This window comes from Bos indicus, chromosome X (genome assembly GCF_029378745.1).
Source record: "Bos indicus isolate NIAB-ARS_2022 breed Sahiwal x Tharparkar chromosome X, NIAB-ARS_B.indTharparkar_mat_pri_1.0, whole genome shotgun sequence".
In the NCBI taxonomy this organism is placed as follows: domain Eukaryota; kingdom Metazoa; phylum Chordata; class Mammalia; order Artiodactyla; family Bovidae; genus Bos; species Bos indicus.
This window is the reverse complement of record NC_091789.1, coordinates 35,266,109-35,289,387: the sequence shown is the minus strand read 5'-3', so window position 1 is coordinate 35,289,387 and position 23,279 is coordinate 35,266,109. Positions and strand designations below refer to the sequence as shown.

The 23,279-nt window shown below is 49.8% G+C and overlaps 1 protein-coding gene across 1 annotated transcript; it reads right to left on the bottom strand.

Moving 5' to 3' along the window:
* Nucleotides 1–7,877: 7,877 nt before the first annotated feature.
* Nucleotides 7,878–13,936, bottom strand: CNGA2 (cyclic nucleotide gated channel subunit alpha 2). The gene is made up of 6 exons (XM_019955561.2): nt 13,807–13,936; nt 13,481–13,573; nt 12,752–12,922; nt 11,603–11,710; nt 10,384–10,490; nt 7,878–10,036 (listed from the first exon to the last, which is right to left on the bottom strand). Exons 1-6 carry the CDS (start codon nt 13,914–13,916, stop codon nt 8,634–8,636), a joined length of 1,992 nt encoding a protein of 663 aa, XP_019811120.1. The 5' UTR covers nt 13,917–13,936; the 3' UTR covers nt 7,878–8,633.
* Between the last annotated feature and the right edge of the window lie 9,343 nt (nt 13,937–23,279).

Sequence of the window (23,279 nt, the reverse complement as noted above, 5' to 3'; positions counted from 1 at the left end):
GGCTACCTCCCTCCTGCCTCTCCTCGGCAGGAAGGGGGTGTCAACAGGGAGGGAGAGAAGGGGCGAAGGGCGAGGCTCAAAGAGGGGATGGGAATGTGGAGACCTAGGGCGGACGCCCAGGGAGACCTTCCTCCTGCCATGCTCGGTGCCTACGGCTGCCCATCTCTCAGCATCCAAACCCCTTCTCGCCCGGGGGTCTTGAGGTGCCCACGCTCCCGGGAGTCCAGGACCAGCAAAAGTGATCCCGCGACGTGGAGGGTGGCCAAGGGCTTGGAAAGCGCCGCGGCCCGCTCCATCGGCGGAGCGAGAGCGCCCCCACCCTGCCTTGTGGCCAGAGGTGGAACAGCAGCGGGGCGAGCGGTCCTGAGCCCAATGCAGCCTAGCCTGGCCAGTGGGCACCTCTCAGACCGGGCACCGCTCAGGCCGAGCCCAGGAGGCTGCCCTCCCCATCCCAGACTCCTGCCCACTTCTCCTCGCTTGGCCTCCAAAACCTGGGTCCCAAGGGCTGTCTCCTCCCAGCACTGGAGGGACCAGCTATACCTTGATGGGTCTGGGGCAGTTCCACCTCCCCAGAACTAGAGTGTTGCAGAGACCTTACTGGTGATACAGATAAAAAAACAGAGGTTGCAGATTCAAGGCAAGCCTTTGTTCGTGGAGAACGCCAAGAACATCTGATTATTACCATGTCACCACTGCCCCCATCCAACACTAGCCCTAAACTCTCTAACCACCCAGCTTGTACTCTTAGATCAACAGAGATTCCAGCTAGACTGCAGGTGCTCAGACCCTCAGGAGTACTACAGACCCCAGTAATACCCACTCCTCCAGCTGGCTTCAGATTCCACCCCTCCGGAAAGAAATTGGAAGGACTTGGATGTGGCACAAATCCAGATTATGAAACTGAGTTGGCATTTAAATGACTTAATAACAAATTGCTCAAATTTTATTTGCTTACTCAATTCAATAAAAGAAAAAAAAGAAAACCCATCTAATTAAATACATTGATCTGTAGAAACTGGCAACTCTGAAAGACTGCCTGGATGTTAGCCATTTGACACATTTGAGTGATGCAAGGATATGAGTGAAAATAAGACAAACCCATTCTCCTTCCACCCCCAGAAGGGCTGCAGGGGGCCCTGAGAAATGCATTCCTTAAAATAAGTTGAAAACTTAGCCCCAAAGGGGAAGAAACTTGTCCAAGTTCAACCAGTGAGGCCAAGTTAATTCTAGGGTCTGTGGAGCCCAAGAGAGCATTCACTGGGTTCATGCTCCACTCCAGCAACAGACTGGGACCCTTGCCTTGCTCTTCAGCATCTTTCCCCCATTAGCACCTTGAAGCTGGACCTGGAATGTCACCTCGCTGGCCCAGACAGCTCCTCTGCATCCTTCAAGACCCTAGGCAAATTTCAGGTTCTCCAGGACAAATCTGTCCATGGAGGACAAAATAGCAACTTGCTCAGACCCCCTTAGAGCACTGCCCAGTTTGAGTCACGTGCGTACAACTAAGTGGAAGGTTCTGGAAAAGGACAGAGCCTCACCAAGCCAAGAAAGGATGATTTGATTGGAAATAAAGACAGCATCTTCTTCCTCAGCTTCCCTGCTGTGGTATATTCCAGGTTTCCAAAGGTAGATATTTCCAGGCCCCCAGCACGTTCCTGGGCTCTCAGGCCAGGGCCACTATCAGGCCCTCCACAGGCACAGCCCTAGTTCCAACCAGAGAATTGAGCCTGTTTGGACTTGTGCTTAGCAAACCTTTTAGCTAGAGATGCATTTTCATCACCCTCCTGATCAGGGCTAGCTGGTGTCAGGCCCTAAATCAGGGTTGGCTTGTCTTTCTAGGGAGATGTCTGCCTCGAAGCAGACTAAGAAGCAAAATCATTTAGTCCTTGGCAGCTCTGTCCATGCCAGGGGGAGGTGACCTGCAACTGAACCCACAGCCAGTATGGCAAGCTATTGCTCACAGTGGGACCAGATGGCACCCTATGCCTGCCTACATGCACTCCCTGTTTACCTGGGCTGATTTCAGGGTGGCAGCAAGGGATAACAGTGTGGAGGTGACTGTGGAATCTGGGAGAGAGCTGGCAATGTCCCAGACTCAGGTGGGGCTGGTGGAGGTGGGAGAAGTGAATGGATTCTGATTTTATTGTGAGAGCAAAGTAGAGAGTGTTTCCAGGCTGATCGGATATGGTGAATGAAACAAAGAGGGGAGTTCAGGATGGCTCCAATGCTTAGGCCTGAGCAACTGAAACAGTGTACATGTCATGACTGATGTGGGGAGGGTAGGAGAAAGCTGGCTTGGAGAAAAGTAATTAAGAGGTGAGTTATGACCATCTTCATCTTGAAACACCATCATCCATGCTTCACCTTCATGGGTCATTGGAATAGTTACTTCTGTAATCATTTAAATCAATCTTAAATCAGCTCTCTTTTTTTAGGTCCATGCTAAGGAAAATTCTGAAAGAGATGGGAATACCAGACCACCCGACCTGCCTCTTGAGAAACCTATATGCAGGTCAGGAAGCAACAGTTAGAACTGGACATGGAACAACAGACTGGTTCCAAACAGGAAAAGGAGTAAATCAAGACTGTGTACTGTCACCCTGCTAATTTAACTTATATGCAGAGTACAGCATGAGAAACGCTGGGCTGGAAGAAGCATAAGCTGGAATCAAGATTGCTGAGAAAAATATCAGTAACCTCAGATATACAGATGACACCACCCTTATGGCAGAAAGTGAAGAGGAACTAAAGAGCCTCTTGATGAAAGGGAAAGAGGAGAGTGAAAAAGTTGGTTTAAAGCTCAACATTCAGAAAACTAAGATCATGGCATCTGGTCCCACCACTTCATGGGAAATAGATGGAGAAACAGTGGAAATAGTGTCATACTTTATTTTTGGGGGCCCCAAAATCACTGCAGATGGTGACTGCAGCCATGAAATTAAAATACGTTTACTCCTTTGAAGGAAAGTTATGACCAACCTAGACAGCATATTTAAAAGCAGAGACATTACTTTGCCAACAAAGTTTCGTCTAGTCAAGGCTGTGGTTTTTCCTGTGGTCATGTATGGATGTGAGAGTTGGACTGTAAAGAAAGCTGAGCACTGAAGAACTGATGCTTTTGAACTGTGATGTTGGAGAAGACTCTTGAGAGTATCTTGGACTGCAAGGAGATCCAACCAGTCCATTCTGAAGGAGATCAGTCCTGGGTGTTCTTTGGAAGGAATGATGCTAAAGCTGAAACTCCAGTACTTTGGCCACCTCATGTGAAGAGTTGACTCATTGGAAAAGACTCTGATGCTAGGAAGGATTGGGGGCAGGAGGAGAAGGGGACGACAGAGGATGAGATGGCTGGATGGCATCACTGACTCAATGGACGCGAGTTTGAGTGAACTCCAGGAATTGGTGATGGACAGGGAGGCCTGGCATGCTGCAGTTCATGGGGTCTCAAAGAGTCAGACACGACTGAGCAACTGAACTGAACTGAACTGAAGGAATAATATCCATAACAATGAGTGTTTTGTGGGTTAGTAGTATTTTTTCTGAATACACATTAAAATAATAACAACTAGGCCCCCTTGCAGTTCAACCCTGATATTTCTTCTATACCCAGCTTCTAGCCAGGTCTGGGCACCTGGCACACAGACTTGGACAGAGCCATTGGCTTTGAAACCCAGGACCATCTGAGGGCATCTACAAGGATCACAGCAAGGCATTCAGGGAGACAGACGTGGTCCTACAGCTCAGAGAGGCTCCGTGAGGAGCCACCTAGCTACCTCCACGGGCACCCTTCAGCCCTCTGCTTAAGGGTTCACAGAGGAGAGCCCACCCCCCTTTCCTGAGGTCCATGCGCCCTCTGGTGGCCAGGTTCCTTGTCTCTGTGCACCAGGGGCTTCCTGGGTCAATGTTTCCAGAAGAGAGTAACCTTCTGCCTTGCCCACCGCCTCCCCCAACACGCTGCCCCCAGCCCCGAGAAGGGGGCAAGAGATCACACTAGCTTTAGGCTCCAGACTGAGGGACAGATAAATAGTGCTGAGTCTGGGACTTAGGCTGGGCCAATGTGGGGGCGGCCGTCTGCAAGCCAGGCAGGAGCCACTGAGGGTCAGACTGAAAGGGGAGGGGAAGTGGTGGGCAGGAGAAAGGGCTTCTGTTTTCTATAGAACGTCATCAACGCAGAGAAAAGCAAATTCATGACCATATACCAAGAGGGCAATTTACCTTCGTGGGTATGTTCAGAGGAAAAGAAAAAAACATTCCAATTGAAACATTTTTTAAGAGCAGGAAACTTCAGACTGTGCTGAATAAAAACAACACATAATGGAAAATGTACTTCAGTTCTTATATTACAGCCAGTTATGGGAGAGAAGCGGGGGTGGTGGCCAGAGACAAGCAGGAGACAGTCACGTTGTTATAGAGAGAGCAACTGAGGAGGGGGCTGGGCAGGCTGACGGAGAGCACAGAGAGGAACACTGTCTGCCTAGGGTCCACACCCAGGTGCTCACATGGGGCTTAACATAGGTGCCCACATACACACATTCACATGCTCACATGCCCCAAGCTGCATGGATATTCCTGCTGTTGCTCCTTCATCCTTTTCTCAATGAACAGTTGGTAAAGAATCTGCCTGCAATGCAGGAGACATCGATTCGATTCCTGGTTCGGGAAGATCCCCTGGAGAAGAGATAGGCTACCTACTCCAGTATTCTTGGGCTTCCCTGATGGCTCAGCTGGTAAAGAATCCACCTGCAATGCGGGAGACCTGGGTTCAATCCCTGGGCGGGGAAGATCCCCTGGAGAAGGGAAAGGCTACCCCCTCCAGTATTCTGGCCTGGAGAGTTTCATGGACTGTATAATCCAGGGGGTTGCAGAGAGTCCAACACAACTGAGCAACTTTCACTTTAAACTGTGTTTAGATGAGAAGAGACCAATTGCCACAGTCACTGGCAGTCTGGGTGCAAGGGGGTCTCACCTTGAAGGCTTTGAGTCTGTGAAAGCTCAGAGAAGGAGGAGCTGAGTCTTAGAAGAAAAGGCAGAAAAGACTGATCCAGGAAGAGGGAACAGCATGAGAAAAATCCTAGACACCTAAGAGAACATAGGCATTCAAGGCACCACACACACACACACAAAAATAGGTGATTAAACTTGAGGAGGTCTAGGGAAAGGGAAGTGGGGAAGCAAGTGAGAGCTGAGAGCCCTGAAGTCTGCATCTCAAACTGGTGGGCTCCCTCTGTGACCCAGATGTGTCACTTGCTGTTCCCAGGGGAAAACCAGATCCAAAATGCAATGTTCACCTGGTTGATGTGGACTGGAAATCAGGCACCCGTTGGTGCTGGACTGAGGGTGAAATGCTGCAGATGTCTTGCAGAAACCAAGGTCATATTCTTCAGTGCAGTCATCCCCCTGCCTCTGGGCCCAGTGCCATCCTAGGGCTACAAAACTAACGTCTACTTCCAGTCTTAGCAGATTGTGGAAACTGATGGCCTTAGCACAGCCTTAGCCATGTGAATCTGGGCAAGCATCTGGCTGGGTCTCCAGGGATTCCAATTCCTAGTGGCCTAGCCTCTCTGGAAGTGAAGGGGAAAGCCTTTTCTTTCAGTCCTATACCCTAAGGGAGGGCAGTCAGAGAACACTGGCCCATCACAAATGCTGCCACCCTGTTGCTGCCACTCTTAGGGACCAGAGCCTAGGCATGGAACATGTTCCAGATCTCTGCAAGTAAGTCTTCTCCCGATTACCATTTACCACTGTAAGCTACAGAAGAGGTCAAGAAATTACATTAAATTTTAAAAGAAGTCTCGCTAAAAGAATTAATTCCAATAAAAATGAATGGTGACACCAAAATTCAGGCAACAAAAGAAAAAATAAACTGGACTACATCAAAACTAGAATTTTCTGTGCATCAAAGGACGTGATCAACAGAGTGAAAAGGCAACCCATGGAATGGAGGAAATTTGCAAATAATATAATTGATTTGGGTTAATTTCCATAATATATAAAGAATTGCTACAACTCAACAACAAAAGACATAATCCAATTAAAAATTGAGCAAAGAACTAAATTAACATTTCTCTACAAAAGAGATACAAATGGTCCAGTCAGCTGCATACAAAGAGATGCTCAACATCAATAATTACATCAGGGAAGTGAATCTCAAAACTACAAAGAGATACCAGCTCACACTTATTAAGATGGCTATTGTGTGGGAAAAAAAAAAGCAGAAAGCAACAAGTGCTGGTGAGGATGTGGAGAACTAGGACCCTTGTACACTGTTAGTGGGAATGGAAAATGGCGTAGTCATTGTGGAAAACAGTATGGCATTTCATACTGTTCAAAATTAAACATTGAATTGCTCCATGATGCAGCAATTCTACTTCTAGGTATACACTCCAAAAAAGTGACAGCAGGAACTGAAACAGACAATTGTAGACTCATGTGCACAGTAGCATTATCCGTAGTAACCAAATGATGAAAACAATGCAAGTATTCATTGATGGAGAAGTAGATAAATAAAATGCAGTCTATCCATACAATGGAATGTTATTCAGCCTTTAAAAAGGAAGAAAATTCTGACACTTTTTACAACATGATGAACTTTGAGAACATTATGCTAAGTGAGATAAGTCAGTCACAAAAGGACCTACGTTATATGATTCCATTATGTGACATATCTAGAGTCAAATTCATAGAGGTGAAAGGCAGGATGCTGATTGCCAGAGGGAGAATGAGGAGAGGCTGCTTACTGGAGACCGTGTTTCAGTTTCACAGTTTGAACTGAGTTCTGGAGATTGGTTGCACAGCAACGTAAATATACTTAACAGTACCAGATTGTACACTTTAAAAACAAAGATAAATGTTAAAATCATGGATAAATTGTGTGTGTACTGAACCACTATTAATGGAGAGATAGAGAGAGATAACTGGTATACACAGAGACACCCGAGTCTGCAGCTAGATCTTCCTGTACACTAGTTAGCAATGTCCTTCAGGCTCTGGATCACCTAGTGGTACCCACTCAAGTATCTATGCCTTCAGGAGAGCCTTCCCAAATCCCCAGATGTAGCCTACATGACTGTAAAGACATGGTTGCTGGCAAATGCAAGCATAGGAGTTTGGATGTGCTCGCTTATCACCCCAGTGAATAAACTTCTCCGAACACCTCCTTTGTGCCAGGCATGTCTCCAAGGCTGCCAGCAGAGCAGTGAGAGAGGTTGTCTTGGCCCTGCCTGCAGAGAGCCCACAGTGGAAACCAGATGCATCAAAACAGACCCCACCGTGTGATAAAGAGCCAGGACTGAGACTCATGAGCAGCCTAGAGCAGCTTAGAGCCTAGACTCATGATTGCCTAATATGGGAGCTGATTCAGACAAGGGAACCTTCTCCCAAAATGTGGTACCTGAGCTGAATACAGAAGGACCAGTAGGGCTTAAAGTGAAAGTGGCTCAGTAGTGTCCGACTCTTTGCGACCCCATGGACCCCATGAACTGTCTCCAGGCCAGAGTACTGGAGTGGGTAGCTTTTCCCTTCTCCAGGGGATTTTCCCAACCCAGGGATTGAACCCAAGTCTCCCTCATTGCAGGCAGGTTCTTTTACCAGCTGAGCCAGAAGGGAAGCCCAAGAATACTGGAGTGGGTATCCTAGCCCTTCTCCAGGGGATCTTCCTGAGCCAGGAATCAAACCAGGGTCTCCTGCACTGCACGCAGATTCTTTACCAACTGAGCCATGAGGGAAGCCCTAGTAGGGCTTAAACAGGCAGCAAAAAACAGCAGAGGGGATTCCAGGCAGAGTCTTGGATAAGGGGAAGAGAGAAATAAGGGGGAAAGAGATGGGTTGGGAGGGAAGAAGGGAGAGAATCTTAATAGCAGAGTGGAGCAAGCACCACAAAAAGTTCAGAGGAATTTATTAACTTGTAAGTGTCTCTACTGCAGATGTTAACTTGAAGAGTCATCCACCCACCATCAGCCTCAGGGCCTCCTGAGAAACACTCTGCATAGAGGGGTGATGGCCAGGCTCCTGCCCACCACCTTCTCCAGGTGCCTTGCCTGCTGGCCAACTGCTAGTTCCTCACTCCATGTCCTGGGATGGATTGGAGACCAGGAGCATCCTCCTCCCCCTGGTTCAGAAAAGACCACAGGGCTCCCACTCTGGGTTGGCAGACAGGCGGAGGAATCAGCACGGCAGGACTTGGAGTGAGCATCTCCTCCTTGCCCCCCTCCACACCTTTGCCTGCCTTGGGAAAAGGACACTGGGACCAGTGCTGGGTGTCTGCAGCCAGTGTTCTAACTACATACTGCTGCAGGGAAATGGAAATATTCAGAACACATATTAGAAAAGAATCAAGTAGGAGGTAACTAGATGCAAAAGAGCCTGGAGAGATGCTCCTCTTTTCTTTCTTCCTCAAACTTAGACAGGCTGAAGCTTCTGGAAGCCGAGCTAAGCACAGTCTATGCCCTGCACAAGATTAGCTGTTAGTCGGACTTGGAGGAGGGCTTCTGGATGATCGAGCCCTAAACCTTCCAGCAGAGAGGCTTCTGGGAGAATTCAAGGGGATGTGGTAATGCATATATATGTGGGGACCTACACAGCTCTTCCAGCCCTGGGGTCAAAGCCAAGGCTGGAGGGGCAATTGGGCCAAGCCATTATGGCTTCTCGGCAGGTGGCTCTGGGCTGTTCATCCCATCTGACAGGGAGTCATCCTCATTATTCTGCTTCATCTTCGTTTCCAAAACTGTGATGCGCTGCTTGAGCTTCTGCTGGGCTCCCGTGTACTCGGCCAGCAGGCGGGCAAAACGAGTGTACAAGGTGTCCATGTTGGTCTCCAGCTGTTCTAGCTTTTCCTGCACATCTACCTCCATGCTGGCTGCCACCTCATTCTCATCCAACAAGCCCTCCTTCATCAGAATCTCCCGGCCTCTCTCCTCCAAGACCCTCTTGGCATCAGGGTACTCAGTCACAGCTTCCATAAGATCATCCTTGGACAAGCAGAACAGATCAGAGTAGCCAAGACTGCGGATGTTGGCTGTGCGCCGATTGCCCATTTTGCTGCCCTTAATATTAAGGATACTGATCTCTCCAAAGCAACTCCCAGCCGAGAGCAGGGCATACTGAGTGACACCGTCATCAGCCACCACTGCCAATTTTCCCTCCTTGATTATGTACATCTCCTTCCCAATATCCCCCTTGCGGCAAATGTAGTCCCCAGGGCTAAAGACCTGAGGCCGGAGCTTTAATACCAGTTCCACCAGCAGGCCAGCCTCACAGTCCTGAAAGATGCGCACTTTCTTGAGTGTGGACAGGTGGACGTTGATGGCTATCTCAGCCCTGAGCTTTGCTGGCAGGTTTTTGAGGACTTCTCGCTCATCTACACTCTTCTTATTGGTCCACAAGTAGTCAAACCACCTAATGACCTTGGCTTCCATCTCCTTGCTGACCTTTCGGAACTGCATATAATGTTTGACAGCATCAATCTTGGCCTGGAACTCAGCCCGGGTGGCATTCATGTTGGAGATCATGGAGCCCACATTTCCCACGATGGTGGCAAAGATGAGGACACCAATCAGGAAGTCAAAGATGACAAACAGGTACTCCTCATCCTTTACAGGGGGTGGTGTCTCCCCAATGGTGGTGAGGGTCAGTGTAGACCAGTAAAGGCAATAGATGTACTCCCTAGACAGGTAGCCATACTCAGGGTCAGTGATGTTGGGGTAAACCCAGGTGTCTACCCCAAAGCCGATGGACTTGGAGATGGCATAGTAGATGCAGGCATTCCAGTGAATGATGATCAAGATGTAGAGGATCAGGTTGCTGATTCGGAAGATGTTGGGGTAGCTGGTGCGTGTCTCAGTGCGGTCAAAGAACTCAAACATGCGGGCAAAGTGTAGCAGGCGGTTGAAGCGCACCTCAGGGTTATGGATCCCCACAGCAAAATAGATCAGGTCTGTAGGGATGATGGAGGCCACATCCAGCTTAAACTGCATGGTGTGGATGTAGTTGTCCCGCAACTTCTTGGTGTCTTTCACCAGTAGCCCCTGCTCCAAGAAACCTAGTGGAGACACAAGCCAATGTATATCACCTCTGACTTCGTACCTGTCCCTTCTAATAGACTAACGCTCAGGAAGGAGCATATGATCACTGAACCCTCCTTCCCAAGAAGGGTATAGGAGGCTCACACTGTATAGCTGGCCATAAGTATCCTAAGAGATCACCCCCAGATCCAAAACTCACTGAGCATGTAGGGAAGTTGAGATTCAAAGAGGGAAAGGCATCAGCCTGTGTCCCAGCTAGATAGTTGAGGCTAACACCATGCCAAGGGGATTTCCTGAGAATTTAGATTCAAGCCTTTGGACTCAGGGGTCATGCTCCTGCCTGTGCATCCCAGTTATCACTTACCTGTGCGCAGTCGGATGAAGAGGTCTGCGATGTAGACCACATCTGAGACGTAATCCAGCACCAGCCACACTATGTAGTAGCCTTTCTGCAGGTCACTGAAGCAGGCTCTGCAGGAAGACAGTGCTGAGCTTCACCCTCAAAGCCATCCAATGACTCCTGAAGTCCCCAAACTGATTGGCCACCACAAGCAGAGCTTGGGAAGGCCACCAGGGGCACTGATGAGTCACAGTCAGTCTGCTGCCCAGAAGACACGGATTCACAAGTAACTCCTACTCCAACCCTTATTATACATAGACTTTGCTCCTGAACATCACTTGTCTATCTGACCCACTGGACTGTGAGCTCCATGGAGACAGAGACTACCTCTTAGTATTACAACATAGCTGGTGCCCCATGTGCTAGCCCAGAGCACATCCTAGCCCAGGATTCAAGTGCTCAACAGAAGTGAGTTGAATGAAAAATGAGTCGTTGGAAGAATGCCCACAATACACAGCTGACTAGCCTCCATGTTTGGCTCTTCAACACACACCTACTGAGAACCCAACATGGAGCACTGGCCAACCCACCCGAGAGAGAGTGGTAGCTGGGCTTAGACTCGAGACAGTGGGAATGAAGAGAGGTTGGAGACTGCAGGAGAGTGTTAGGAGGAGTTGAGTCTTGCTGCCTGGGTGGGTAAGGGCCATGGGAGAAGGCAAAGGAAGGGATAGAACCTAGGATGACTCAGTGAGTGTACAAGTCAAAAATAGGAGCAGTTAACTCTGACTACTTGGTTACACTTCGAATGAAACCCAGCCCCCTCCCTGGTGCACAAAGCCTGCAGCGCCGGCCTGCACCTGCCTCTCCAACACTTTACCTGCAGTCCTCCAGACCCTGTCTTATCACTCAGGTCTTAGCTAAGGCACCACCTCCTCAGAGAGGTTCACCCTGACTGCCTTTTCTCTAGTATCAGTAGCTCCCTGCCTCCAGTCCCTGAAGTTGGCTTGGGCACTGGTATATTCAGGTTCACTGTCAGTGTTCCCATAAGCCTGAGAGCTCCAGGAGTGCAGAGACCATGTGTGCCTTGTTCACACATGGTCCCCAGCCCTGAGCACTGAGCCTGGCACCCATTAGGTGCTCAGTTAAAGCTCTGGTGAATGAATGATTGAGGTAGGGTGAGTTCTGTGTCCACAGCTGGACCAGGTTGCTCGGGCCACCCCCTCCCAGACCACTTTCTGCTCACCTGGCCACCAATAGGCACCAGTTGTAGAGGACGGGCAAGGCAATGAGAAAAAGCCAGCGGTAGTACCAGTCCCCGGCTGGGTCCAAGACAAAGAGTTCAAACTTCTTCCTGAGGAGACACACAGAGACCAGGCTTGGGAACCAGCTCCCTGATGTGGCAGCACCCTGGCTCCCAGAGGCCAGAGGACCCTGAAAATGCAGTGCCTTGCAGGATGCCCAGGGTGATGCGTGGGTTTTCTTAGGGCCTCATTTATGAGGAAGCCACAGCCTGGCACTGGGCATCTAACTAAAGCTTGGTGGGTAAGAAACAGCCTTCTTCTGATTTTGACCCTACATGGACCCATTGACTCTTGGGCCCTCTGGAGGCCTCTTGCCGAGAGGGTGCATGAGGGAGAGTGCTGTCACTGAGGCAGGCCTCGGGCCCCAGGGAGGGACTTACACAGCATGGTGATGAGGGCTCAGGGCAGGTCCCCACATCCCTCCTGGGAAGAGAGAGGGCCTCTAAGTGACTGTGCTTCCTGCCCATCCCTGCTGTTTGGTCTGGCCTACAGCTCCCAAATTACTTTTCCAGATGCCAGGTCCTGCCTTGGCGGGAGCGCTTTTCCTTTACTGGTCAGAGGTGGGGAATGTCGGCCTGGCCAGACATCCCCCATCGCCTACTCCTTCCTCAAAGAAGAGGCCCTCCAGACCTGCCTTCTCTGGCCTCCCCACTCACTCTGTCTTGCTCACTTGTTTCGGGGCCTCCTCCCCTGCACCAGCAGCCAGGCAGCCCCCAGCATGGCCTCTTCACACCCCCACTCTGCACTCACATGGGCGCTGGGGTTGACATGGGCTCCACAGCACTCTGTAGTTGCACCCTCCGTTGCACCCTTGGCTGAGTCCTCTTCCCACCCACATCCACGTGCCCTTGCCCCTTGCTTCCTGAGCAGCAGGAGAAGCTCTGTGAATCGGTGGTGAAGGTGAGAGGAGCCAGCAGGGGATCCCACAGCTGGTGGGCCACTGGCCATTAGAAAGACTTTGGGCACAGACCAAGGAACATTTTAGAGTTGAAAGCACAGCAGGCCTCCCTGGCTGTGGTCTAAGGAACCCCACCAAGCCCTCCCAACACATGCTTGGGGCCCTTCCCATCCCTCAGGCTGGATTGCTGTACTTGGTGCCCTTGCCCTCGCCGTCCTTGTCGCCTTTGCCGTCTCCTTGTTGTGTTGTCACGGTGTGGAGCTCAGGCCCCCGGAAACGCTCAAGGAATGAGTCAGGTCTAGGCTCCTCCTCACGGAAGTTCCTGTAAGCCCACTCTCTGAGGACCCCCACCAGGCGGGCAATCCTAGAGCAGAGAGAGGGAGCGTGAGGCATAAGAGACCTGTGCTTTGGAGAGAGGACCCACGCCCAAGACAGGGAATAGGGCTTGGGCATGACTCAGCCCAGCAGCCTGAAGAGGCTACTCTGGGAAGACTTCCTGTAGGAGGTGCCATTTCTGTCGATTCTGAAGAACAAACACGGGGTCTCTGGGTTAAAATGGAGATGGTGCTGAGAAGAAAGATTTTCTCCTACAAGTCAGGAGAAAGATTGCTTCAAGCTTTCTGATTTCTGCATGGAGCCTACAACTCTTGGCTGGAGACCTCAGAGCCCTCCACCTGAGCCCCTCTGCTGGGAAGACAGTCTCTTCCTGACACTGCCACAGGCAAGTCTGAAGAGAAACCTCCTCCGGCCCCTCCAAACTTGCTGACAGGAGCCTCCTCTAGAGAGAAAAGTTGAGCTAGGGCAGGGCTGACAGGGTTTCCTAGAGGTCTTGTTAGAAAGGCCCCTGGGGCCGAGAGGACCACATGATCTGACAGGCCCCATGGGAGGGAAGGGATAGTGGCAGGGCAGTGGTGAGACCCACCTGCGGAAGCCACCCCTCCTCTGCTGGGGGGCATCCATCTCTGCCAGTCGCTGTAGCTCTGAGGAGGTGTCATCGTCAGCAGCAGACTGTGGCCTGCAGAGGAAGGAGCAGAATTAACTGAAGGCTTTGTTTGTTTGTTTGTTTCTGTGCATGCTTCATCTCCTATCAGCCCTCCCCCTTCCTAGGAGATAACCTAGAAATCCCATGGTCCTTTTAGAGGCTGCACTTGAGCCAAGGATTGTTTACTCTGTGACAATGAGGCAGAGCTGGGAGGAAGTAGCAGGCTCAAGGCCATCTCTGAAATGATCCAGTGTCAACAGACTCACCGGCTGCTGGCCCTGTGGTCATCTTTGCCACTGGCCTTGATGGCAGGAGGGGCATGGTGGTTGTGGTTATTGGCTGGGGAGCTCTTCACGCCATTGGCTTTTTCTGTCATCCTCCATGTACAACCAGGACCCTCACCTGCCAGGGAGAAGCCCAAAGAAAGTTCACAGAAGACCCCAGTACCCACATAAGAACCTCAGGTGAGCACTGAGAACAACACCAGGGCCCAGTCGGCAAACCCCGACTCCCTGCAGTACTTCTATGGTGGTACAGGGCAAGATGCTGGTGCTATCCCCGCCCTGACAGGTTATTTAAAAGGCAAACTGTGCTAAACTGCAAGGTGTGTTTCTTTTTCTTTTACCGGAATTAATTCTCTGACTCGTGAACCAACCAAGCTGAAACAAAACAAGCAAAAACCTATTTCAGCCATCTTCCGGTGACCCTGTTTGCAGCTATCTGGCAGAGACTGAAGCCACTGAGTACCTCCAAACTAGTCACTGCCCCCGAATTCCTGCCCCATGAGAGGAGATATACCTCCTTGCCCAAAGAAGCTGCCACCTGCCTGCTCAGCTCTCTGGTTGTCCTCAGATGAGAGTCCTGCCTCCCACTGACTTCTTCACAAGGGGCGTGGACTCTGGGGGCCCTTCCTTTAAGCTTCAGTCACATTCTTTCAAGCACCCTGAAGCTGAGGAACAAACAGTGGGTGGGGCTGAGGGTGAGACGAGAGAAAGGAGAGCACCCATGGGCTCTATAAGAAGTGGTACAAGTGAATACTTTCTCCTTTGGGCTATGGGGAGCTTTGCAAGGGCTAAGCAGGAGGATGATAAGGACAGTGTTATATTAGAGAAAGAGCCTTCTGACTGCTAAGTGGAGGCTGGCCTGAAGGGAGCAGAGAGGTGGAGAGATGTGCAGTGGAGAAGTCTGAAGAAGATGGTACAGATGAAGCCCGAGAGAAGGAAGAAGCCACTGGGGGTAGAGATTGAGGGAGAACAAGTGGGTGAGGTCACACAGGAAGAGCTCTGAAGAACCCCAACACTTAAGAATTGAACAGAGGAGGAGACAGCCACAAAACAGACCAAGAAGGAGCATCCTGAAAAGGAAAAGTCCAGAAGAGAGACCTGGTGTTCCACATGTGTCTTACACGGAGTCAGGGAGGTGGGACAGCCCTTCCCCACTGAGGCTGCCCTGCCAGATTTGCTCAGAAAGGATGAGCATACCCCACGGATGACCGGTGGCCTCCAACTGCTGGAGCTTCTACTGGAGCCCAGCCTTCTCCAGCTTCGGAAGTGGTCCCCATGGTGACGGCAGGCACATCAAGCTCTGCAGTGAGTGGTAATAACAAGCAGCTTCAGAGCCTCTCACCCACTGCTCCCTGTGGGAACACGTCACCGGGATGCTAATGAGGGCACCTGAGGGACAGGAACTGGCATCCCTGTGTCCTCATTTGGACCCGAGAGGTGGCCAACCATGGTGACAGAAAGTTCCAAGCAATGCAAACAAAGCTGGGGCCACCTGCACTAAGCAGGCTTTCAGGGCTGGCCTCCTGGAAGCCTGAAGCTGAAGTGGGGCTGGAACACAGGCTCAAGAGTGGTACTCAGTAGAGACCTGTTCAGTGGCTGAATGGCTGGGGTGGAGCAGTGGAAGTAATGGTCCTGTCCATGGCAGGGGTGTAGAGGACACTGGTGTGGGAGGCGGGACCCGGAGTACAGAGTGAGCTCTGCTTATAGGAAGAAGGCAGAGGAAGCCAAGGCCAGCCCAGGGAGGCTGCAAACTCCAGGCCAAGGACTCGGGATAGCTTCTTGCTGATAGAGAGCCAGCATCGGCCCTGTTTGCCAGCACTCGGACCCCTCCCATCCTTCCTGGTCATCTGGGATAGCAGTGGCCCTGAGCCCACAAGGGGAGCAGCCCTGGGGGCATATGACAAGTCATATACCCTCTGTGAGTTTCTGGCACCAAGACAGATTCCTCTCCCATGATCCCTGCTTCTTCTCTGCCAGAAACAGGCTCTTCCCTCAGTCTGGCTGCCACCCACACTGCCCTTCAAGAGAACTGCCCCTTGGGCCATTCACGGAGGGCACCTGGGCTGTCAGCTATCCATGGCCCACAGGTAGCCAGGCCAGTGCTTCTGGTCTACATGCTCGCTCCAGAAAGTTCATCTAGCCCCAGGCTTCAGTTATCATCACGTCCCCACCCAGGCATCTCTTCCAAGGTGCCCACCCATCTCTCCAGTCTCTGCCAGGCATCTTCTTTTTTGAGGAGCCTCAAACTCAACCTAGCTAAAACTCAACTTGACACCTTCACCTACAAAGTGGCTTCTCCTCTAATTTCCTCACCTCAGAATATGGCCTACCTTCTACCCAGTCACCCAAGCCAGAAACCTTCAGTCACCACCTCCAAGCAGTTTCCTTCTCAGTTGATTATCCCCTCTACAAAGTGTCAAAAAATCTTTCCATTCACTGCCCTCTGTCCCCAAGGCCCCAGCCTAGTCTCAGCCTTTCCAATCACCCTCCAGGCCTGGGGCAGCAGTCTCTGACCAGATCCGTGCTCAGTGGGGTCTGGACTGGAGGGGAGACGTGGACACCATCAGGGTTGTTGGCAGTTCAAGCTTTCAGAGGGGATGAGCACTCTCATAGCATAAGAGCAGAGGAGGAGGCTGAGGGGAGAGTTCTGAGGAGATTATGGAGGACAGGCCCCAGGAGAGGGAGTCTCAGGAAGGGAGGAGCCTGAGATGATAGCTGGAGCAGCCCTGTGTCAAATACTAGGGGCCTCACTGGCCACCTCGTCAAAAGCAGAGAGGGCATGTTTGCAGGGTTTCTGATTGAATGGTAGGAGGTGAGGAACAATAGATGGGGAATATAGCTAACTCTTTCTAGAAGCTTGAGGGAGAGAGAGTGGGAACTGGGACATGTAAATTTGTAAACTTTTTGTGTTGCTATTATTGTTACCATTGTACAGAAAGGACATAGAGAAGCAAATTAAAAGGTTTGAGGAGGGATTCAATAGACAGTGAAAATATCTGTGCTCATAACCCCAGTTGGCGCTACTGGTAAAGAACCTGCCTGCCAATGCTGGAGATGAAGAGAGGAGGGTTCGATCCCTGGGTCAGGAAGATCCCCTGGAGGAGGACATGGCAATCCAGTCAGTATTCTTGCCTGGAGAATCCCATGAGCAGAGGAGCCTAGAGGGCTACAGTCCATGGGGTCACAAAGAGTCAGACATGACTGAGTGACTTAACACACACATAACCACAGTTAGGGCTGGAGCTCATGAAAGATGGATAGAATGGGTGGGTCCAGGGAACAGAGGATGTGAAAGGTGACTTATGAAGAACAAGGAGCAGAGGGGCTGGATGAACGGGCCGGAAAAGGGAGGAGGTGACAAGCAAACATGTTAGATGCAGCTAGGGAAGAGTGAGAGACAGGTGAAGAGGCTCACTCATGCCAACCCCCAGCATTCTCAGTGAAACAGGAAGGGTTTCATCTTCAGAGGCATCAGGCAGCAGTAGATGCAGTGGCGAAACCAAGCAAGTGTTGCTCAGGGCTAAGCTGCATGAGGAAGACAGCAAATATAGTTGGTAAAGACAAGAGATAGACATTGAACGTAGATAGGAGGGAGGCTTTCAAACCAAGAATGCATGTGTGCATGTTAAGTCACTCAGTCGTGTCCGAGTGTTTGAGACCCTGTGGACTATAGCCCACCAGGTTCCTCTGTCCATGGGATTCTCCAGGCAAGGATACTGGAATGGGTTGCCATTTCCTTCTCCAGGGGATTTTTCCAGCCCAGGGATCCAACCCTTGTCTCTTTATGTCTCCTGCAGGTTCTTTACCACCTGGGAAGCCCCAAACTAGGAGTAAGACACACTATTTCCACAAAAAAAACAACAGCGATCATGGTGCCCTTCTGGGCCTCTTTTCTCCTCATCCACAAGTTGAACATCCAGCCCAAGACCTTTACAGAAACACCAGCCTGGTCCCAAGAATCTCTCGGACGCTAGCTGAAAGCATTCTGAGGCCAATTCCTTCAGAGATGTTAAGACCAGGAGCAGAAGAAACAAGTTAGAAATACAGCGAAGGCTAGAGGCCAGAGCTACTACCTTCCAGTCTGTGGCTCATTCAGGTCTCACTGCTGCCCAGTGCCCTTTTATTCATTCATCCATCCAGTGCATATGGCCAAGACATCTGCTGTGCACCAGGCCTCCAAGCGGCTGGGGTGAGAAAGATGACTCTGCAGAGTCTCTGACCTCAGTATTTCTCCCAGAAAAACAGGGAAAGCCATGAATACAGTTCATCCTCAGAGTCAGTTCTCTGTCCACATCTACTGTGTTTCTCAGCAGCATTCGGCACAGTTTAGACACTCTCTCCTTGAAATAACGGGTTCCATGCTCCCGATTCTCCTCCTGCCTCACTGGCCACTTCTTCTTAGTGCCCTCTGATGAAGCCTCCTCCTCTTTCTTAGTTCTAAACTTTGGAGTGTCCTGAACTCAGTGTTTGAGTAGATGCCTTATCTTTTCTTTCTTCATCATGTCTTCATCTAGTCTTCTGGCTTTAAACATGTCTGTATACTGATGACTTGCAAATTTTAACACCTATCCAGCCTCTCTCCTGGACTCCAGTTTATCTCCCTGACATTACCATGTGAATAGACATCACAGGCTGAATATGTCCAAAACCAAATAGTTGATCTTTCCCCTCAAAACCTTATCCTCCAATATGCATCTGCATCTCAATAAAGGTGATGCAGTTCTCCCAAGTCAAAAACTGACGAGGATCTACTGTATAGCACAGGGAACTTTACTCAATACTCTTACATCCTATATGAGAAAAGAATCTGAAAAAGAATGAATATATGTTACATGTGTAACTGGTATTGCTGTATACCTGAAACTAACACAACATTGTAAATCAACTATACTGCAATAAAAATGTTTTAAAATACCTTAGAGTCATCATTCCCTCCTCCCTTTCTTTCACACCTTCTGCTGCTGTTGCTGCTAAGTTACTTCAGTCATGTCTGACTCTTTGTGACCCCATGGACTATAGCCCACCACGCTTTTCTGCCCATGGGATTTCCCAGGAAACAATACTGGAGTGGGTTGCCATGCCCTCCTCCAGGGAATCTTCCAGACCCAGGGATTGAACTGGCATCACCTGCATTGGCAGATGGGTTCTTTACACTAGCACCACATGGGAAGCCCCTTCATACCCTCATACCTATGTGATTCATCTGGTCATATGCAATTCATGTTGTCTCTACCTTCCCTTCCAAAGACTTCCCTGGTGGCTCAGATGATAAAGCGTCTGCCTACAATGCGGGAGACCTGGGTTCGATCCCTGAGTCGGTAAGATCCTCTGGAGAAGGAAATGGCAACCCACTCCAGTACTCTTGCCTGGAAAATCCCATGGATGGAAGAGCCTGGTAGGCTACAGTCCCTGGGGTTGCAAAGAGTCGGACACGACTGAGTGACTTCACCTCACCTCACCTCACCTTCCAAACTTCCGACCACTTCTCACTGTCTCCACCATTAACACTTTAGTCCAAGCTACCATCTTTTCTCAGTGCCTGGTACATGGTAGGTGCTCAATGAATATTTGCACTTTCCCTGTCCATTACTCCGTCTCTCTACTTCTATTAGTCAGATTAGACCTCTGCTATATCAATTTGTTGATTTTAAAGGAGTATATGACAGTTCTGCTTCTGAAGAAGATGGAGTAACAGGGGTCAGATATACCCTCCAGAATGAAATTCACAATGTGTTGCAACCACTTAAAGTTTACCAGGTATACAAATAATTTCTCCAAGATAAAGATGAAACTACCAACCAAAATAAACCCAGAACTGACACAAATACAAAATTACTAGTCAGGGGTATTAAAATAGTTAATATAACTGTATTCCATATGTTCAAAAAGTTACATAAGGGTATAGAATATATGAAAAGACCCAAATAAAACTTCTAAATATGAAAACTATAAACTATGAGATAAAAAATATACTAGATGAAATCAACAAGAGATCAGCTATTTCACAAGAAGATATCCATGAACTTGCAGACAACACAATAAAACTATTCAAAGGGAAGCACAGAGGGGGGAAAAAAATCAGAAAAAGAAAGAGCGAAGCATCAGCAAATTGTGGGAAAGTTTCAAGTGGATTTAATAGAGATGTAGTTGAAGTTCCCAAAGGAGGGAGAGGTAGAAAGTGTATTTAAAGACATAATGGCCAAAATTTTTCCAAATCTTATTTTTTAAAAAAACTACAAATCCACAGACATAAGAAGCTCAATGATACCCAAGAGCAAAAAGCATGAAGAAAACTACACCAAGGCACATTGTAATCAAATTGCCCAAATCCACTGATAATGGGGAAACCTGAGAAGCAGCCAGGGAAGTAAAACACATTATTCACAGTCACAGAAGTAAGGATGGCATCCACTGCCCGGTACTAAAGATAAGGATAACAGCAGAACCTCTTTGAAGAGCTTCAGGCTTTCCTTCCATCTGCCAGTTGGACATTAGTCTCTGGTTGCCCTTGGACAAGGACAGCTTACTTTGTCCCAAATCATACTCAGTGCATCACCACTGTCGGCCTTTAAATGTTTGTGACTGACTGAGCCTTCAAGCCTTCAGCTTCTGACCTTCAGTGTGGCTTGGCACTCAAACTTCTCCCCTAAGAGTATGTCCATGCCCATTCTCCCCATGCACCACTTTGCCAAGTTCTCAAAGTCCTGGGATGAAGTCCAAGTCCAGACTATGCCACCCCTCTTGCCAGTACCCACTGGAGAGGTACAAGCACTGCCTGAGGACAGACATCAGCGTCTGCTTGTGATGCTCTGCATCCCTACACAGCACGGGGGCTGGCTCGGGGAAACACTCCATACATAACAGTGGAGGGAAGAAAGGAAGGCAGGCAGGGAGTTGGGGAGGGAGACGCACAGGCTAAATCTTGGTACGGTTCTGAGGAATCTTAGAAAACAGAGCTCAGAAGAGGGAGCTAACTGTTGGTGGGTGACACTGGTTTCAGTGGGTCTTCCCAAAAGGCTGATAAAACCCTACAGGTGACCAGGTTTCTCAGCTTCTTTTATAATTCAGGCCATTCTGGCCTCAGATTCAAGATAATACCAGCCAAAATGTTTACACTGTGACTGAGAAGGGAACTCTTCCATGACAGACAGCCCAGAGAAGCAGATGCTAAGTCCCAGCCAGAAACTAGTGCCCCAGATAGTCAATTCTAGCCAAGGCAGTAGGAAAAATCCTGAACAGCAGGCAGAGAACAGTGCCAAGGGGAGGGTCATGTGCATCACGGGTGGCTGGGAGGTGGGCAGGCAGGCAGACATTGACAAGGAGAAACAAGAGGAAGTTAGAAGAGGGGTGGGGTGTAGGGAGCAACTTCTTGTTCAGGAAGCAGCTACCATGAGCTACTAGCACTTGACCTAAGTTGACTTCTTTAATTCTCACAGCAATCTGACAAAGCTAATCTTATTACTATCCCCATTTTACAGATTCACACCTAAGCAGCATGGCTCCAAAAGCATGCTTAACCACAGGGCCAGCCTGGAAGGGACTTGGGCCTTAGTACTAGGAGGAGACTTATTCAGCACTGCAGTGGGCACAGCAGTGACCCTGTGCCCCAGGTCTGGAGGGACAGTTAGAAGGGGTTCAGCTATGGATAGGCAGCCCCAAGCTGAGGATAGAGCAAGGGCTTGGCACTCACTGGGCAGGCATGGGTCCTTGGTGCCAATTTGCCTCTGGCTATCAGAAGCCACCCTGCGGTCAGGCTCCAGGCTAGCACCTCCATGGAAAAGATGTTTGACAACTATCTGCTAAATGAATGAAATCTCCGGGGGGACACACAGAAAACAGGGCTCTGCCCAGCTGGTCTGGCAGAACACCAGGTTGGGTCACTCCTTCGACAAGGGACTGGAGCCTCTAGTGTGGACACCATCACATCAGAAACTTTCCAAACTTGGACTGCTTTTGCCACCTGAGGCTTTATTTCTTTATAAATCAGTGTGAGACTGGGGCAGTATATCTGACACCAGTCATAGTCATCCCCTACCCCGCAGGATACACTGGGCCCTAGAGATAGCAGCACATGCCCCTAGCCCATGCTGTCCTCACTGAGAAGCCCTTCCTGAGCTCTACACCCCCAGGTGCCCACAGGCCAGCTCTATCTCCTAGAGGCAGTCACTGGACTGCCTCAGTGTGTCCCAGACTGACATGACTCTCTGACCTCAGCCCCAGCCCCAGTGCCTTATCTTGAGAAAGGTACATCTCTCCCTATCTGTGGTCAATCTACAAACCTAGGTAGGAGTCATTCTTGACATTTCCTCCCCATCCTCAAATGCTATTGGTTCTACTGCTGAAATTTCTCTCCAGCACCTTCTTCTGTGTCTATCCTGCCTGCTGCTGCCCTAGGCCTGGCCTCAACCCTGTCATAGTCTTCTGACTCATTGCTTCTTTGCCTTCATATTCCCAGCATGTTCTCTCCTCTACCTTCCATACCCCAGGGTGAGTTCAGTAAGTCCACACCCAGATCTATGTATCACTCCTGCTTTTAAAACCCATGGACAGATGCCCTCACCAAAGAAATAAACTTCATCAGGGCAGGGACTTGTCTGTTTTGTTTCATCACTAAGTCTCAGAGCCTAGCCCCATGGCAAGCACATACATATTCTGGATGTGTGAATGAATGAATGAATTCCCTAAACTTGCTCTGCACATTCCCAATCCACGCCTTGTTTTGTGTTCACTTTTCCCCACTTTATTTGCATCATAGACTTATCATGTCCTGATCATGATTTCCATGCTTCTTTTCTGTCCCTGGTGAGATGATCACATCCATGTGAGTAGCAACCAGGAGTGCCTTATTCCCTACTGCATCCCAGGGCCAAGGAGAGTGTCAGGTACTCACTGAATGGATTGAAAGATCATCTACATTAAAAATACAAACTCTGTATTTGGACATTAAAACCCCTTCCTGATCTGACCAGAGCCATCTTTGAAGCTTCATCTCCTGTAAAACCATCTCATGTTGAAGCCTGTTGGTAGAGGGAGGTGGCCAGGGCAAGTACTGGCAGTTCTGAGGCCAAGGACCACCAGGCTCACACCATGTCAGCCACAGCTGGGACTCAATTCCATGCGCAATGTGTACAGCACAAGCACTCAGGGACCCTCCCTCTGGAGAAGTCAGCCACCATTTGACAAGTGATACTAAAAGTTCTGTGCATGCTCCACCAGCAGCAGGGCCCAGACACTGGCAAGAGATAGACCGAGCTGGCTGCCCATGCTAGCTGCCTCCTATGACCACAGTCTGACAGGGATGGAGCATACGCTGGCTGGTCTGACTCAAGGGGACATGCAGGGCAAGCTCAGCTGGAGGGCCGAAATAGGGAGCCTATCCCTGCCCCAGGCCTGCAGGCTGGTTCTGGAATCTTCCCTCAGGCAGAAGCTGTAATGGGCTTCACTGTAGAAATATC

Bases quoted from the DNA above. Each gene is read 5' to 3' on its own strand.
- CNGA2 (XM_019955561.2), bottom strand. From the start codon at position 13,916: ATGACAGAAAAAGCCAATGGCGTGAAGAGCTCCCCAGCCAATAACCAC. The intron at 13,574-13,806 runs GTGAGTCTGTTG...CTTCCTCTGCAG, and splicing joins GACCACAGGGCCAGCAGCCG to GCCACAGTCTGCTGCTGACG. The intron at 10,491-11,602 runs GTGAGCAGAAAG...GTCTTCCTGCAG, and splicing joins TGGTGCCTATTGGTGGCCAG to AGCCTGCTTCAGTGACCTGC.